Consider the following 16,565-nt stretch of genomic DNA (forward strand, 5'->3'; position numbering starts at 1 on the left):
TGCGAACGCAGGTAATCTGAAATCGAACAGTATCACCCTATAAGTGTCCAGCTTTTGGTGATACGCTTCGTTGCCGGGGTCGATTGTCGCGGAAAGCCAAGACGAGAGTAGCTGTGGACAGTGAACTTGGTATATGCCTTGTCCGTGTAAGCTACATTTGTCACTTCTTCGTGCAGATCTCCGAATTAAATTACAGTTTTTTTCCTTGAATAAAATAGTTGCAAGTGCGAAAGGTTAACGGGGAATCATTGAATACCCGGAGCATCAAATGAACCAGGGGAACTAATTCGCGAGTATACGAAATTTTTTGAAGCCCGTTCGTTCCCCTACAAGTAGTAGAATCTCTAATCAATAATCTAATCTAATGTTCACACCGAGAAAACTCCAGTTGTAGTCGTGATTCAGAGCCAAATCAAGAACCTTCTGAATTAGAAGTCGTATTCGAAGCACGGCTGGCCAGGGCAGGCCATGCCATCCCTTCCGAAACAACCCGTGGCAAGCGGAAGAACGATGAATGAAACTCGACCGCGGAATAGAAGATGAAGCACTAGACCTCGGCAGAGTCCACGTATGGACTGTCCAAAGCTGCCCAAAGCTGCCTACTGGGCGGGTTTGGACGGTCCACTAATATCCATGGGCGGACAGGATAAGGGGGTGTCCGCCCACTGTCCAAACCTGCCCGCCCAAACCCGCCTATACGGGGTATTTATACATAGATATGCTTATAATCTTGCTGAATAATCATATTTATACATTGTTTAATGCACGAATGGGCAGGTTGGGACAGGTTTGGACAGGTTTGGTACTTAAGCGCGTGCGGGCTGGGCTGGACTTAGCGCAGTTGGAAGTTGGACACTAGGGGGGGCGTCCATGGACGGGTCATGGACATCTTAGGGGTGTCCATGGACGGACTCTGCCGAGATCTATGAAGCACATATGTCAGGCCTGGGTTTCAGATAGCAAGTTGTGTATTGGAAATAGAGTGGGGAGCGAGGCTCGGCCGCGGACTTGATAAAGATCCCGTGGGTTACTTGCATCATGATTAGTTGTGTCAATTGTCGATTATTCAGAGCACCATTCCTATAAATGGCCCTAAATGAGCACCTAAGCGAGACCATTGATCTGAGTACTTTTCTTCACATCACAACGATTCAACGATTTTAGCTTTATCGCAGATATGCCGACCAAACAGGCTCCACCGATAATTGACTTTTCGCGTACGTCAGCTGTCTCGTTATCAGATGACACGATCAAGTTTATTTCTTTAGTTCATTCAGCTGATTTATCTTCTTCAAGCTTTCTACGGGGAAGATCAGCCCGCGAGACATAGACTTATCGAGCAAGTTCGCTCTGCATGTGAAAGCTTCGGCTTCTTCCAAATTATCAACCATGGCGTTCCAGAGTCCCTCCGACAGGGAATCCTAAAACAATCGGATGATTTTTTTAAACTCCCGTTGGAGATCAAGGAGAAGTATAACAAGGGCAAGCCACTGCGTTAGATTCATGTTTGCGAAGCTCTCCGCTAATATGGCGAATCACTAGACATTGGCGGCTTTAACCGTGGTTACGAACGGTTGCGAGCGCAGAACTTTGAGAAAAAAACCGAGGGTGACTTGAAAGAGGGTTACTATTTTGGCACCGACCTCCCTCTTGACCACCCTTACGTTGTTGGACGTAAAATCAACTTGGGACCTAACAAGTATCCCGAAGATGTATCCGACCCAGAATCATTCAAGAAGATTGTCGACAGCTATTTCAAAGCAATTGAGAAGCTGGCGCACAATATTTTGAGGGTTCTGGCTTCTACATTGAACTTAGATCAGGATTTTTTCGCAGACTACGTTGACACGCCGATCGCTATACTACGTCTATTGCATTATCCCCCCAGCCGGCTAATGCATCTTCTGATGAGAGAGGTAAGGGAGTCACGAACGTGGTGGAGCAAGAAAAGCCTCTAACAATCGGATTAATTAGGAATTGGGGCTCACACTGACTTTGGTGGTATCACTATTCTTCTGCAAGACATGGTCGGTGGCCTCCAGGTGTGGAAAAAAGAAAACTCAACTTGGGTTGACGTGAAGCCTCTGGAAGGTGCCTTCGTCGTAAACCTTGGCAACATGATGATGCGGTGGACTAATGACCGTTACGTGTCCAATCTGCACCGCGTGATCAATAAGACAGGAAAAGAACGTTACTCTGTCCCTTTCTTTTTCTCTGGTAACCCAGAGTATATTGTGAAATGTCTGTCAGGCTGTGAAGAAGCCAGCGGCGCCAAGTACCCTCCTATCTCGGTCGAGGATTGGATTGCAGGTCGGTACGCGGATACTTATGGTGCGAAGGATAATAATAAGGCGATGAAGGATTTGTCGGCCGAGGCTGAGAAGGCTTATGCATGAAATATGGCAATTAAAGAAAAGAGGGGGGGAGGGGTTAATTTATCCCTGTACTTCGTTTCCTAAGAAATTTCCCAATAAGCACACATACATACCTCGATCCCACTAACTACCTAAAACTAGTTGGTACTAGTGATTAAGAGTGGTCTTAATTAGCTCGTGGATACTAAGAAGTTGTTTTCATTTTTGCTTCTCTCCTATATGCGCTGGTGTCTGAAAGCTGCAGTACCTACTTAGTCCAGACTTCAAAATAAACCCCGATTCCAACTCAAACCTAACCGAACCTGTCCCGGGTTTTGGTCAAATTCTATAACCCATGGGGTACCCATCTTGGTGTAAGCAGACTGAACAACCCTGCATCCCGTAACTGCAGAAATAATGCAGTCTCCTACTAAATTTTCGAGTATTTTGATTACACATCTTTTGAGCAAACTAGTTTTCTGCAGTTCGAGCAAATTGAATTCATCATAATCTACCAATAATGCACGACAACATCATCCTCTCTTCGTACTAGCTTTCGCCCTGACACTCATACCTGAGTAGAGCTCTCTGGTAGCTATGGTTCAGTCTCCCCTATATCTACTAGATCAGAAGCTCTGTCCTCCTGTTATTCGGTATTACCTATCATATTTATCTCTAGGCCCTCTGAATATTCATTCCATTTCTCTCTTACTACCTCAATCTCAAAGACCTGCTCCAGTTGTCCTACCTCATTCTCCCTAAGATCAACCCTTGTTGCACACAGAAACAATATCATCTCTTCCACTGTAACTAACTTCAGGTGACTATAGGCTTCCGCAGAACCCAACCGGACCCGGACCCAACCCGGACCCAACCCGGGTTTGGGTTGGGTCCGGGTCCAAAATCTCAACCCAGCGCTGGGTTCTGGGTTACTACCCTCAACCCGGACCCATACTGGGGCCCCAATTGGGTTACAAATAAGACAAATATACCAAGGAATCCTCACTGCATAATTTATACAATCTCTTATTGTAATTTTGGGTATTTCTCTTGCATCTTATCTATATCAAGAGTATGTAGATTTAGGGTAGGAAGATAATATTTTAGCTAACTAGTGATACTGGAAATTATCATCATCTCGCTGTTTACGCTTCCGTCCTGATAATCGGAGCTGCGTACCATTATCCGGTAGCTTAGGCTCAATCATATCATCTTCAATATCCTCTATCGCCTTATTCTCCTTATCCCCTTTATCTAGCTCTTCAGTATCACTAATTGGGTCTACTTCAACCCCATCGGGTCTCTCATCCTTCTCTTCCTTCGCCACTTCAATTTCGTCTTGTGTAAAAAACTCTTCAAGTCGCTTAGCCTCTTGCTCCTCAAGATCGAATCTTGAAGTACAAAGGAACATCATAAGCTCTTGGATTGTTTCGGACTTCATTCTTCCCCGGCGGTAATGACAGATATCTCGAGCGGTATTAAATAGTCGTTCAACACCAGCGCCTGTTGCTGGTATTGAGAGAATATCCCTTGCAAGAGCTGCAATAGCTGGAAAGCGGTGTTGATTCTCTCTCCAGAAACCAAGAGGCGCAATTTCAATCGTATCTATTAACTAGTTAGTAAAATATTAATATTATTTAGGGTTAACATACCACTATCGAGATATTGTGTTATCTCATCTGTGACTCCCGACAGCTGTCTTCTATTACTATTCAACATCTTATCAAGCTTCGAACTTGGTCGAGGTTGATTATAAGAAGGTTGCGAGTCTTGTATATGAGAAAGCCGATCTTGATATGGTACGAGAGCTTTTTGGAATGCCTGGCGATATTTATCGCGCCACTCTTGATCCCAGTCATCAGTTTGAAAGAATTGAAACTTATTCACAGGCGCAAGCATGGTACATATCGCAAAGATATACCCTCGGATATGATCAGTCTGAGAGTAATATTCGTCAAGCTTTAGTCGACTAGCTTCGAGCGCATCAAGCATCTGTTTCTTCCATAGAACACGCTTCCGTCTGAGCTGCTTCATTGACTGTTCAAGATGCTCAAAAAGCCGGTTGTATATCTTAAAAGTATAATGTGCAGTAATATCCCGAGTCTTTGAGAGTTGTAGAGTATAATCAAAGAATGGCTCCGTGATACAAAGAAGATAGTCAATTTGACGCCACTCTTCGGTATCTGGTAGCAGATCAAGACGAGCATACTCTTCACAAAAAGGGCCAAAAACAGACCGTAGTCTCTTCGCGCGGCGAAGCATTAGGAATGTTGAATTCCACCGGGTCTTCACATCTTGGATTGGGGCAATCTTGACTTTTTGGGGCTGGAGATTGTAAAAACTCTCCCGGCGCTGGGGACTAGCGTTCACATATATTGCAAGGTAACGAATCTTATTCAGCGTAGAAGAAATCCCTCGCTGCTGTTGTTGTGCATTCTGCTGGGCCATTTTAGACTGTTGATCAGTCCACTTTGTCTCTGTAGTCTCATTTTCTGGAACTGCCTTGATGTGTCCAAGAAGCTGGTTCAGGCTAAGTTGGATAACATGGGCAAGACAAGGAATTCGAATAACAATAACACCATCCGGTAAAACCTGTTGAAGGGATTCCATAAGAGTTTTGTTGTTTGATGCATTGTCTGTTGTCAGCCCAAACACCCTATCTTCGATTCCATGTTCTGTGAGGGTCTCTATCAGCGCACTACTTAGGTTTGCACCAGTATGCGCCCCATAAATAGGCTTGAAGTCTAGTAGCACCTCTCGATATACCCAGTCGCTATCAATGAAATAGCCAGTGATTGCCATAAACGCCTGTGAGAAGGGAGAGGTCCAGCAATCAAGGGCAATAGATATCTTTGAGTGAGATGGAAGCATCTGAAGCACACTCTGTTGCCGACTCTTAACTGTGCTTGATAGCCGACGACGAATTGTATCAGCAGAGGGGATAAACGGGGTGGATAGAGAGGTGCGAGCCATTTGAATTAGGCTCTGAAACGTTGGGTGCTCGATAAGTTGAAATGGGAGTCGATTAAGAGATAAGAAGGATAAAATCTCTTCCTCCCAGGCCTCTTGTGAGAAAGGAGCCTCGGTCGGAGTATCATCCTAAAAAAATTTAGTAAGGAGAATAAAAGATTAAGTTATAATAGAACATACAGCTTTGCTGAGGAATCTTGTGATCTCTAGCTTTGATCCACCCTTAGCCTTTCGACACCCTGCGCTCTTGATATGTTTTGACATTGTTGATGTGCCATGATATTGTGCTTTCCGGTCGCCCGTTGGATGAGGATGGATAGTGTAAGGATGCTCAAGAATCTGGCCGCAATTCTTACACATAACCTTTGGTGCCCCATCGATACTATTTGCAACCTGGTTAAACCTACCCCAAACATCAGACTGGTGGTTTGAGTCCCAATGGATCTTGCTCTTCCTTCCAAAATCAGTCTGTAACCACCAGTCGACCCATTCGGTATGAGTCATTTTGTCATAAAGAACAAATGCCTTTCTCCGATCGGGACCAACACGTAGAAGTGAGGTAGGAGGTATAAGGGGAATAATCGGACGAAGGAATTCGGAGTCAATAGAGTCGAGATCGAACGTCTGCTGGCTAGTGGATGGTTCAGGGGTACCAAGTCGGTTTGAAGGGGTAAGATAACCAAGATTGTCTATATCTCCATCATAAATCGAGGATGTCAAATTAGATTGCTGGCTCTGGGACATAATAGGCGAAATAAATAAATGATCAATTACGAGGGGAAGAATAAGAGAAGGGATTTACTTACAAAGGGCAGAAGACGTATTACCCTAGCTGTGAATAGAGAGCTGAACGATCAAGTCGTCGTTTATCAAAAGTACCTACTTCACTAGCATTTAATTGGTATATATTATAGGTTTAAGTGGGTTAGAGCCAGCATAACCCAGCAAAACCCAGCCAAAACCCAGCCAAACCCAGCAAAACCCAGCAAAACCCAGCAAAACCCAGCAAAACCCAGCAAAACCCAGCAAAACCCAGCAAAACCCAGCAAAACCCAGCAATTATAACGGGCTAATGCCGGTACTAAGGCTCAGGCTCTACCCGCGCTTACTGCTAGATCCCCTCAGCCAGAGTTTCTAACCGCGGTCAGAAACTAGGAGTATTAGTACTCGGGCTCTACCCGCGCTCACTGTAAGATCCCCTCAGCTAGAGTTTCTGACCGCGGTTAGAAAGTATAGTAGAATAAGGCTTTAATCGTATAATTAATTTTCTGACCGCGGTCAGAGATAGTAGTAGTCGAAAGGAGATCTCAACGTGTAAGGATAGAGTGACTACTTTACACTGTATTCAAAATATATTTCTACAACTTCAACCATGTCAGCAAACCTAAATTATCAAATACCACTACAACCATGATTATCTTTAATTTTTATTGGTAATAAACTAATATCTGGCCAATATAAAATGATATAAGTGTCTATTTAGTTTAGTCATATAAAGTTGATGTCGAATAAGTGAGTTCATATGGGTTCGATCTAAAACACAAAAAAATACGAAGATTACATGTTGATTATTTAGCAACTTTATGAACGCCAAGAGTTTGTTTTTATGCAAAGTTGGGTTTTACTGGGGCCCCATTGGGGGCCCAGCGCTGGGTCCGGGTTGGGTCCGGGTTCGCTGACTTCGACCCGGACCCAGGCTGGGTCCGGGTCCGGGTCCGATATCTCGACCCAAACCCGGGTTGTGCGATAGACTAGACGTGGCGAGATCCGTAAGCCGTACAATGCTCGACGAAGCTTCCAGCATTTACCTAGGGACTGGAACCCTTCTGGCATCTGCGTATACGTCGGTTTCTCTTGGCTTAGCTTGCTATTCAGAAATGCAGTGACAGCATCTCGCTGACGGAGGTCTAGGTCAAAGGCAGCGACTAGTGCAAAGATCATTCTTGCTGTTCTTGCTGCTAGCGTAGCAGCTCTCTTTTCTTCATAGGTAATCGTCTCAAGATCCCCACGAACACAGATTCGAGCCTTCAATTTCAAAAGGTAACCGTCCTGGTCGAATTTGTATGCAAAAACCCATAGTAAGGGAAGGATTTGTATCCCTCGATCCTTTGGCTTTTCAATGACTTCGAATGTCTCTTTTTCAGATAGAGAGTGGATCTCTTTCTTCATTGCTGCGAGAAAACCTTGCTGAAAAGGATGATTTATGACATCCTTCCAGTACTTGGGTGGTGGTGGGAGATCATCTCGATGGCGGCGAGCGTTTGGTTTCTCGGCGTATAGACCAGCTGCAAATGCATGTAGTAGAGCCGGTGGCTCTTCTTCGTCAATACCCTGTACTATAGTGGTTGCATATGCAAAATCGTCATCTTGTTTTGCTTTGCGTATTCGACGTCCACTTAGTATGTTGCTGGCATCTATATTGCTGGAGATCTCTCTGCTTGGTGCTAGCAGTTCTGCCTGGAGCTGTCTTTCTAGCTCATTTTCCACCTCTCTATTGGGTTCTTCATTAGGTTCTCCATTGGCTTCTTCATTGGCTTCTTCATAGGCTTCTTCATGGGCCTGATCTTCACTGAGCAGTTGATCATCTAGATCATGCGTATCCACCCCCTGATCAGGGCCAGTTTCCACCCCTTGCTGTAAGCCAGTTTCTTCATTTGGTGGGGTTAATGGTGATGGATCTTGATCCTTCTGTATGTCCTGGATCTCACCGGCTTCTTTTCTGACCGAGGTCAGAAGTATAGGTGGTAGGCTTATTGGGGTAGGCATTAATGCCTGCCTGCTCACCCCCTGAAGTGGGGTGATCTCTCGGTAGTCAACCTCACTTAGCTGAATATCTTGTGAAGTATCTGGTAGAGTATCTGGTAGAGCATCTGGAAGAGCATCTAGAAGAGCATCTGGTAGAGCATCTGGAAGAGCATCTGGTAGAGCATCGTCGGTTTCATCTTGTCGGTTTTGATGCTCACTTTCCGGCGTACTAGTTGCTTCCTGGCTAGCGATCTGATGGTTGATGATTTGCGCCACTTCGTCGGGCGTAATCTCTTCTGGCTCTCTCACTAATGGTAGTGGAATAGGCTGAGATTTCTCATAGTCCGGCGAGTATTTACGTGCTTCATCAATGACTGCATCTCGTATATACCTCACTTTCCCACTGTGTGGAAACCAGATTTTGTAGATATTAGATGCCAAGTATCCGACTAGGAAGCCGACCTCTGCTCTTGGATTCATCTTATCTGACTGGATCTGCCTCTCAATGCGGCAGTACGCCAAACTTCCATATAATCTAACATTTGCTAGATTGATCTTCGGGGCTGTTGGAGCAAATTCTCTTCTTACTTCTTCCCATGGTATTAACCACTTGTTCTCAGAAGCAATGTATGTAGGGGTGCGATTCAATAACCACACTGCAGCGCTTGCGAATTCAGGCCATAGGTCTTTCGGAAGCTTGCCTTCAAGAGAGAGCATACGCATACGGGTAATGATCATCCCGCCAGATCTCTCGGCATACCCATTCATCTCTGAGTGGCCGGGTGGAGTATGATATATCAAGATACCATCGCTTGTCAAACTGTGCTCCGCTGTTTTGCCTGCTGCAGCTTCATTGTCATAGTGAAATGCCTTGATAGGTAGATTCCACTGATTCCTTGCTAGCTGTACGAACTGGTTGATCGCCAGCTGGCATTCAGGCTTCACTTCATGTGTCATTATCCAATGGAATCGTACTCCTTCCATATAGAAATGAGATATCCATCGGTGTCTATTGTATGCTAGCGGCAGTTGTATGAGATCAAAGTGGATCCTTCCAAATCGTCCAAAAGTACGTCCTACTGGCCGGCGAGAGATCTGTTTTGGTGCTCTCCCAATATGACAGGTTTGGCATAATGAAGCTTCTTCTTGCTCTGCTTCCTGGAGGACTATACCATCTACCATAGTAGCAAGCTTAGCTACGGCACGGGGCTCAATATGAGCAAGTCTTCGGTGCCAGACGTCGGGGGATGCCTCTGATTTCTGCGGCTTTACTGACGTTCTTGATACTCTTGGTACCGGTACTAGTGAGCTTGCGCTTACGGCATATGCTTGTTGCGGTAGAACCTCTCCTGGTTCATCGAAAATCCAGAGGTTAAACTGGTCCCATAGATGTACATTGACAACAGGTAGATCCTTTGGATCTCGGATGCAGTTTGTACGTTGACACCAGGTGCCCCCCTTCTTCTTTAGCATCGCGTACGACACTAGATTTGTATGGAAGCTAGGCGAGTAGAGAGCATCACTCAATGTGATTTCCATTCTCCCTTTCTGTGGATGCTTGCCGACTAGTCGAACTTTGCCTCTCCCTAGCACCTGCGTAGTACTGTCACCAGTTGTCAAATCTATGACTTCCGGCGTAAAATCAATAAACAGTGCTCTGTTATTGCATACATGTGAACTGGACCCAGTGTCAAGAATCCATCGATTGCGGAGAGAGAGCTCGCCAGTCTTTGCAGCTGAGAGTGCATGCTTGCCAATCTGTATAGCTTCACTTAGTAGCTTGCCTTGGTGCTTGCCCTGGGGCTTGCCCTGAGGCTTGCTCTGAGGCCTGCTCTGAGGCCTGCCCTGTTGCTTACTCTGGTAGGTGGTGGCGAAGCTAACGTGGTTTGCAGATTCATGATGCTTTGATTTAGCTTCATTGACAGCTTTGTCGACCCATTGCTTCCACCCTGGATCATTTGCTAGCTTCTTTCTAGCTCTCTCTAGCTTCCCTTCGTCTAGGGTATATCCTTCTGGGCGTATAGCTTCATTCATGAGCCAGCAGTTGGCCACCTTGTGGTGTGGATGACCATTGCCACATGGACATTTTCTCTTCTCGAATGGAAGCTTCTCTTGCTTCGCTTCCGGCTTTGCTTCTCGATGACCTTGCCAGGTTGAAAAAGCACTTTTTGGAGCATTAGTTGAGGTCACAGTTTTGACGCCTATCTCCCGATTCATTGCACGGAATGATTCAAGAAGATCTCGAGTGTCATATTTCTTCTTATCCATAACAATCTCTTGGTATTTTCCTTGCCACCAGATTGGCAGTACCTCTTTAACTGCATGTAGGAAGTCTCGATTGGAATCTGCATCGCTAATGCCGAGGCTAATAGCTTGCTCTCTTAGTGAATTCCACTTTTGAAGCCACTGCTCAATATCACCGGTTGGTTTCTGCATGGCAAAGACCTTCCAATTCATACGGATTTCTTCTTCGTACGCCGTTGACCGAGCAAATCTAGTCTTTAGGTATACAAGCCTCTCATACGGAGTACGATATGTGATCAGAGCAAGGTGATGCATTGGGTCGAGGTAGGTAAGGATGTACTCGTTGACATCACTTAGTCCTTTTGCTTGCTTCTCCCACTTCGTGTACTTCATTTTATACACGTCCATTCGATCTCGCCAAATCCTTCGATCCTTGTCATCGCCGTCCTCTGGGTATTCCGGTTCCACCGGTTCTTGGAGAGGTATAGATCTTATTGCTTGGGATTCGGTTGTCGTCGGGGGATCTGGGTTGCAAAGGTCCCATACGTTCTTTTGCATGGCATATAGCTGCACTTTTGCAAACCAAGTGAGCCACTGCGGCGAGTCCTTCAGTTTTTCGCCCTTCATGGCGGAGAGAATTGATGCTGCCTCCATTGCTGGATTCAGGGGTAGCTGGGAATAGCTTCACAATTGCTAATTCAGGGGTAGCTAGGAGGTTTCAAGGGGTAGAAAGCAGGCTTCTAGTAGTGTACTAGATACTATATCTCAAATAGTAATGCTTTCTTCGATGCGAACCGGGCTCATAACTGTCGGATTGGTCTGTATTGTAAATGTAGGGGTCCAATCAGTGGTATTCAACTCTCTGTATTTCTGTATCGGCTCTTGGTACAATTTATATGGAGCCATGATTACATAACATTAATTACAAAAATGTGTAGGATTAATAAATCCCCCGGTATGCCGGTCGTCATGCTCCGACATGTGTATGGGGCCATGTTTGGTGACACTGATTGGTAGAATATCACATACTTCAGGAACCCACAGACAAGCTACGGCTACTTTCATGTCGATTAGGAAAACTTACGAGAAGTCGTGGAAGACGAGGCAGAATCTCAAAAAAATACCCCTAACAAAGAGATGATTCAACAGCTTCTTTATTTTTGAACTAGGCCACATGATCACACTCTGCACGTAATATTGATGATAGGACGTGCAGTGTGAAGCCGAGAGGGAGTATTTTTAACAGTAAGAGCTGCCCGGTTTGGTGATTCCCTAGTCCTCTATAGGTGAACGTAACATCAAGCGTAACTTATTCGCTTAGCTGACTATTGCTTAATTCTAAATGAGACCTTATTGGGGGCAGAGAGATTCGAACAGTCCATACGGTTTCCGGTGCGACCGGGCAAAACGCGGGACAGTTCTAATGGACCATGTGGCAGCCGAACGAGTGTTCGTTTTTAACCCCACTGTACTGTAAGCTTCAGTAGCCTTCCTTTAAGACATTTGTCGCGAGTTGAGGCTCTTCTCGGCATTGCTTTTGGGGTAAAAGGTGGGCGGGTGCGAGATGGAATGATGTTTAATGTCAAGTTTACTGGAACCACCAACCAGCGGTTTGGGTTTTCGTACGTCCGCTTCACGAGGCTTACAATGAAGAAACCTTTGATTCCAAAACCGCTATTTTTATTAGCCTTGCTGAGCATCAACCCTGCGTAGGTAGTGGAACGTTTTATAGGTCTGAAGAGGAGTTTGCTTCGATCAATCTATTTCATAGAAAGCCATTGAAAAAGACAAATGACGCATGTTGACCAGAAACCAGTGAATCGAAGGTACATGTTGATGGGGAATTCTCGGCCGAAATTTGTGTTTCTTTCCTCTCCAGCAATTATTAACCCACCACACTATTCTCGGCCGAGATTACCAACAGATCTTTCTGCTAGCGGGAATAGCCACACTGCTCTTATTTCTTTTTACGAAAATAAGGTATATCAACTCATAGATATGAGCTGTGTTCCCTGCCAAAAACCAATCTCAATCCAGGATTCGTCTATCTCGGGTCCATCTTCAAGCAATACGCGCCCTTTCTTTATCAATCCAATCTTCAAACTTGACCCAAGCAATGAACGACAAAACTGTGACTGTACCCGGGAGTGTGCTCAGAAATCAACAAAGAAGGTCTGCGATCATTTCCGTCGTCGGTTTTGATGTATTTGTCGAAATTGACGGCGATGGCCCTTATATGATCATGACACACGGATTGGGTGCAAATACGAATGTCTTCTATCCGCTTATGGAGATATTTTATAAGACTCACACTGTGGTGCGAATCGACTGGCCGGGCCATGGACATAGCAGTCTGAACAACACGACAGAGAAAGTAACAATGCCGATCCTTGTAGCGATACTTCGAGGCGTGATGGATCATCTCACAATTTCTTCAGCTATATTAGTGGGACACAGTGCAGGTGGTATTGTCAGCATGATGTTTGCAGCCCAGTTTTCAGGTCGGGTGGACGCCCTCTTTGTCATCGGGGCTGGTAGAACTAGAGCAGTCGAATGTCCCGCCAAGAGCTTCACGCTGCAACTCTCTCGCGCAGCCCGATCAAGGGGTCTTTTTTGGGATGTTGACGAGAGGGTGGATTACAACATACCACCAGGAACTGCTGGGCTTTCTCGCGCTCTCCTCCGAGCTGTCACCTCTCAAACCAATCCAGAAGGATATGCGCAGATGTGCGATGCTTTATGTGACGACACCCATGTTGATCCAAACTATTCATCGATCACCTGCCCGACATGTGTGATAGGGGGACTGGCGGATAATATCTCTCCTGTGCATGTCACAGACGAGCTCGTTGGGTTGATCGCAAATTCTGGGAAAACCCCGCTTCGGTACCTCCTCAACACCGGCCACATGATAATCATTGAAGATGTGCATGGCACTGCTTTGGCCATCAATCGTCTACTTGAAAAACTTCGCTGATGCCAGCCTTGAGTGTTGACGGAACAGTAGCAGCAGTGGAGAACGGAAGATGATCTCCCACAAGTATTAGTCATTATCATCCCCACATAACTTAAATTGCCAGCTAGGGGCACTATAGCAATTCAGACTTGTTGATTTCCATTTGGCGCGCGGTATGATTTACTCAGCAGTATTTTCGACTTGTGTCCCCATCGACCCGGATTCTTCCGGACGCCCTGTTATCGTAAGTATTAAGTAAACGCTTTAGCCCTAGCTCCACTAGCAGGAATCAAGGGAGTATCTTGTGCTACGGTAGTCTCGTAAGTACTAGGAATTCCTTCTTATGTTCATTCAAGTAAACACATAGATTTCCCTTAGCGAGCCCTAATTTTTGTTAGACATAGTGTATAGAGTCTTTGTTGGGTCTTTGCCGTGGGTAAAGGGAAGGTCGTAGTGCGCATAGTAAATATGCCACTGGATGATGTTGGTGAGGAGAGAATAATCAAGATATGGGAAGACATTCTCCCTATTCTGATCTGAAAATGTCTATAGAGACACCTAGGATACTTCATCACTAGGATATTCGTAGCATCGATCAAGCTAGGATATTACTCCCAATGATAGAGGAGCGCCCGCATTGTTGTTTTACGAAAACCCGGGAAACCAGATTAATCACTTCCAGGGGCCTATCCCCCAATTTCACTTCTTAATACTCTCGGTAGACTACTAGAGGCAGTTATAGCTAAGCTACTGTCCTAACTCGCAGAACGCTCCGGACGACGGGCCAACATTAAATTCGATGACTATAGTTCGGACATAACACCACTTCACAATGCTAGACTGGCGTAAGGCTCCCCCTTATCACCTATACTCTTCGCTTTCTTCAACTGCGACCTATCCGATCAGCCCCTCGACTTCCACGGCGGGGCATAGCCTTCATCGGCGATTATTTCTGCTGGCGGGTTGGCTAGACCGCCGAAGAAAACTTAGTGAGAATCCAATCCGAGGACATACCACGGTTCGAAGCATAGGCTCTAGGGACGGGTTCTAGCTTCACAGCGGAGAAGACTAAACTTATCCACGCCACCAGGAAGAGAAGCGAACAATGCCAAGGCCGGATCACTATGAACGCCAGATTTTCAACGATTGGTAGGGGTAGTGCATACCAATTGACAACAGGGAATAGGGCCGGTCGTCGATATACGAATTTTGTTAAGCAACCATCTAATGACAAAGGTTTCGGACTTCAAGGAGAGCTCAAGCTACTGCATTCGCACTTCTCACAATGCTCTTCTGGTTCTTTTTGTCGATATATTTAATCACCAAGCCCAAAGTTGCACTTTAAATAGTCTGCGTTCTGAGCTTCACAGAGAACATCCAATCATTTCTCGGGACCATTCTCGACCGGAAACTGATATCTTTTGAATCTTAGTGTAGGGACCTGGCGGTTGAACAGGTGATCAAGTTCCTCTAGAGAGAAACCTTTCATCTCAGGAACTGTGAAAAAAGTCCAAATAACAGCGATTATTGAGAATGTCCCCCATATGAAACCCTGGATATGTTAGTTGACATTTCTAGATGAAGGTATATGGAACTTACAATTTTACCACCTAAATTGCCATAGGCTTCATCCTGGAGGTACGGAGAGACCGAAGCAACTAACAGGGAAATTCCAAACCCGAAAAAGACGGCAATTGCCAGCACCTTTTCCCGGTTTCGAGAAGGAGCGCACTCCGTGGTGACGATCCAAATGACAGTGCTTTGAACTGCAAACATTAATTCCCAGATAAAGATCAAGGCAATAGCCGCTTTGCGGGAAGCAGCGGTGGGTGAGGCAATTGCAGTGATCATAATGGCAATAGTTAAAAGACACACCCCACAAATTCCGGCAGTCGACATAAGCAAGGAGCGACGGCCGAACCGATCAGGCAAATAATGTCCCCCCAGGATACCTACATAATAAAGAGAGTACATACCCATGATGACTGGGAAGACATCGGCGATACCAGCTGACTTGAGGAATGAGACAACGTAGTTCAGGATATAGGTTGATCCCTGCGCTTGACACAGACACTGAACACCGATTGCAATAAGTAAACGGCGGAGGTCGGATCCACGAAGTAGGTCCATCCAGCCCGAAGACTGTTGACTAAGGCGTTCTTCTTCAATCGCCACTTCAATTGTTCGTACGTAAGCCTGGGCATCAAAATTGTTTCTTTTCGAAGCGAAAAGCCTGCTAGAAGCAACAACAGCACGCTCGGTTTGACTACTCGGTTGATGATTGTCTCAGTAGTGTATTGGAAAATAAGACGCTGATGAGGAAAGAAGGTAGATGCTCACCCTTTAAGTACAAGCCACCTGGGGCTCTCAGGAAGAAATGGTGAGCCGATGATCATACAAAGTGGTGGAAGAAGCTGGATGCCAATCGGAATATAGTAACAGCCTGCATCCATTCGCTTTGAGGTCGCATATACCGTGCCCGCGGCCACAATGGAACCAAGTACCTGCGCGTTCGAATACATAGTGACTGCAAAGCCTCGAGCGGTGGCTGTGGAAGTCTCCGAAAGATAAATAGGGACGACATTCGCACAAAGTCCCATTGCTAGAGCTGCGATAGTCTTGCCAACCACAAGCTGTGAGAAGCGCGCTGACGCGCCGACGGCACTTGTAATTTCGATAAGTACTCCGATGATAGAAATGACCCCTGTCACGAGGAGAGAATTCCTGCGGCCGAGCCAGTTATTTACGGATATTGAGATCAACGAGCCAGCCACTGCAGAAAAAAGAATTAGAACTCTCCGAGGCCAACCAAGAGCTTGATAACCATACTTATCCCAGCTGACTGAACTGAGCTCCCTGCAGACTGTTGCGCAGTCGATAAAGAGCAGAGATGTACACCATTCACAGTCTCGCAAGACCCATAGGTTCGAAGAAATTCCTCCGCTCCAAGCAGGGTCCCCCACCAGCCATTGTCAATACCCTATTGTCGTTGTTACTATATCTGCCACGTATATCGCGGCAGTCCAAGGTAAAATAATACATACAAATAGCAGTGCTCCTGCAGACGCTAAGCCCATGCAGAAAAAGCCGGTCACTGTCGTTCCTGCGAGGTAGTCGAACATTCTGGGCAAATAGAAAGGTTGGGAATACCTTATCGTAACAGAAAATTTCTTGACAGGCGAATTGAACTCTTTATAGAAAATAAGGGGCAAAGTGGCGTCTCCAACGGTGCGGCCGTCCCCCACCCTCTCCAGGATATGGTCTGGATCCAGTCCGGGGCCCCAAACTTAGGTTAC

At 45.8% G+C, this 16,565-nt stretch overlaps 2 protein-coding genes across 2 annotated transcripts; one reads left to right on the forward strand and one right to left on the reverse strand.

The window, feature by feature from the left end:
* Positions 1-12,429: 12,429 nt before the first annotated feature.
* Positions 12,430-13,290, forward strand: N7487_003025 (alpha/beta fold hydrolase; the record flags this gene model as incomplete). Its single annotated transcript, XM_056870772.1, has 1 exon — positions 12,430-13,290. The coding sequence occupies one exon, from the start codon at positions 12,430-12,432 to the stop codon at positions 13,288-13,290; it is 861 nt and encodes a 286-aa protein (XP_056735556.1).
* Positions 13,291-14,650: 1,360 nt separating this feature from the next.
* Positions 14,651-16,391, reverse strand: N7487_003026 (uncharacterized protein; the record flags this gene model as incomplete). Its single annotated transcript, XM_056870773.1, has 5 exons — positions 14,651-14,821; positions 14,869-15,535; positions 15,610-16,042; positions 16,099-16,249; positions 16,314-16,391. The coding sequence occupies 5 exons, from the start codon at positions 16,389-16,391 to the stop codon at positions 14,651-14,653; spliced, it is 1,500 nt and encodes a 499-aa protein (XP_056735557.1).
* Between the last annotated feature and the right edge of the window lie 174 nt (positions 16,392-16,565).

The sequence above is a fragment of the Penicillium crustosum genome, assembly GCF_028827405.1.
Source record: "Penicillium crustosum strain IBT 35664 chromosome Unknown utg000001l_segment0_segment0, whole genome shotgun sequence".
Lineage (NCBI taxonomy): Eukaryota > Fungi > Ascomycota > Eurotiomycetes > Eurotiales > Aspergillaceae > Penicillium > Penicillium crustosum.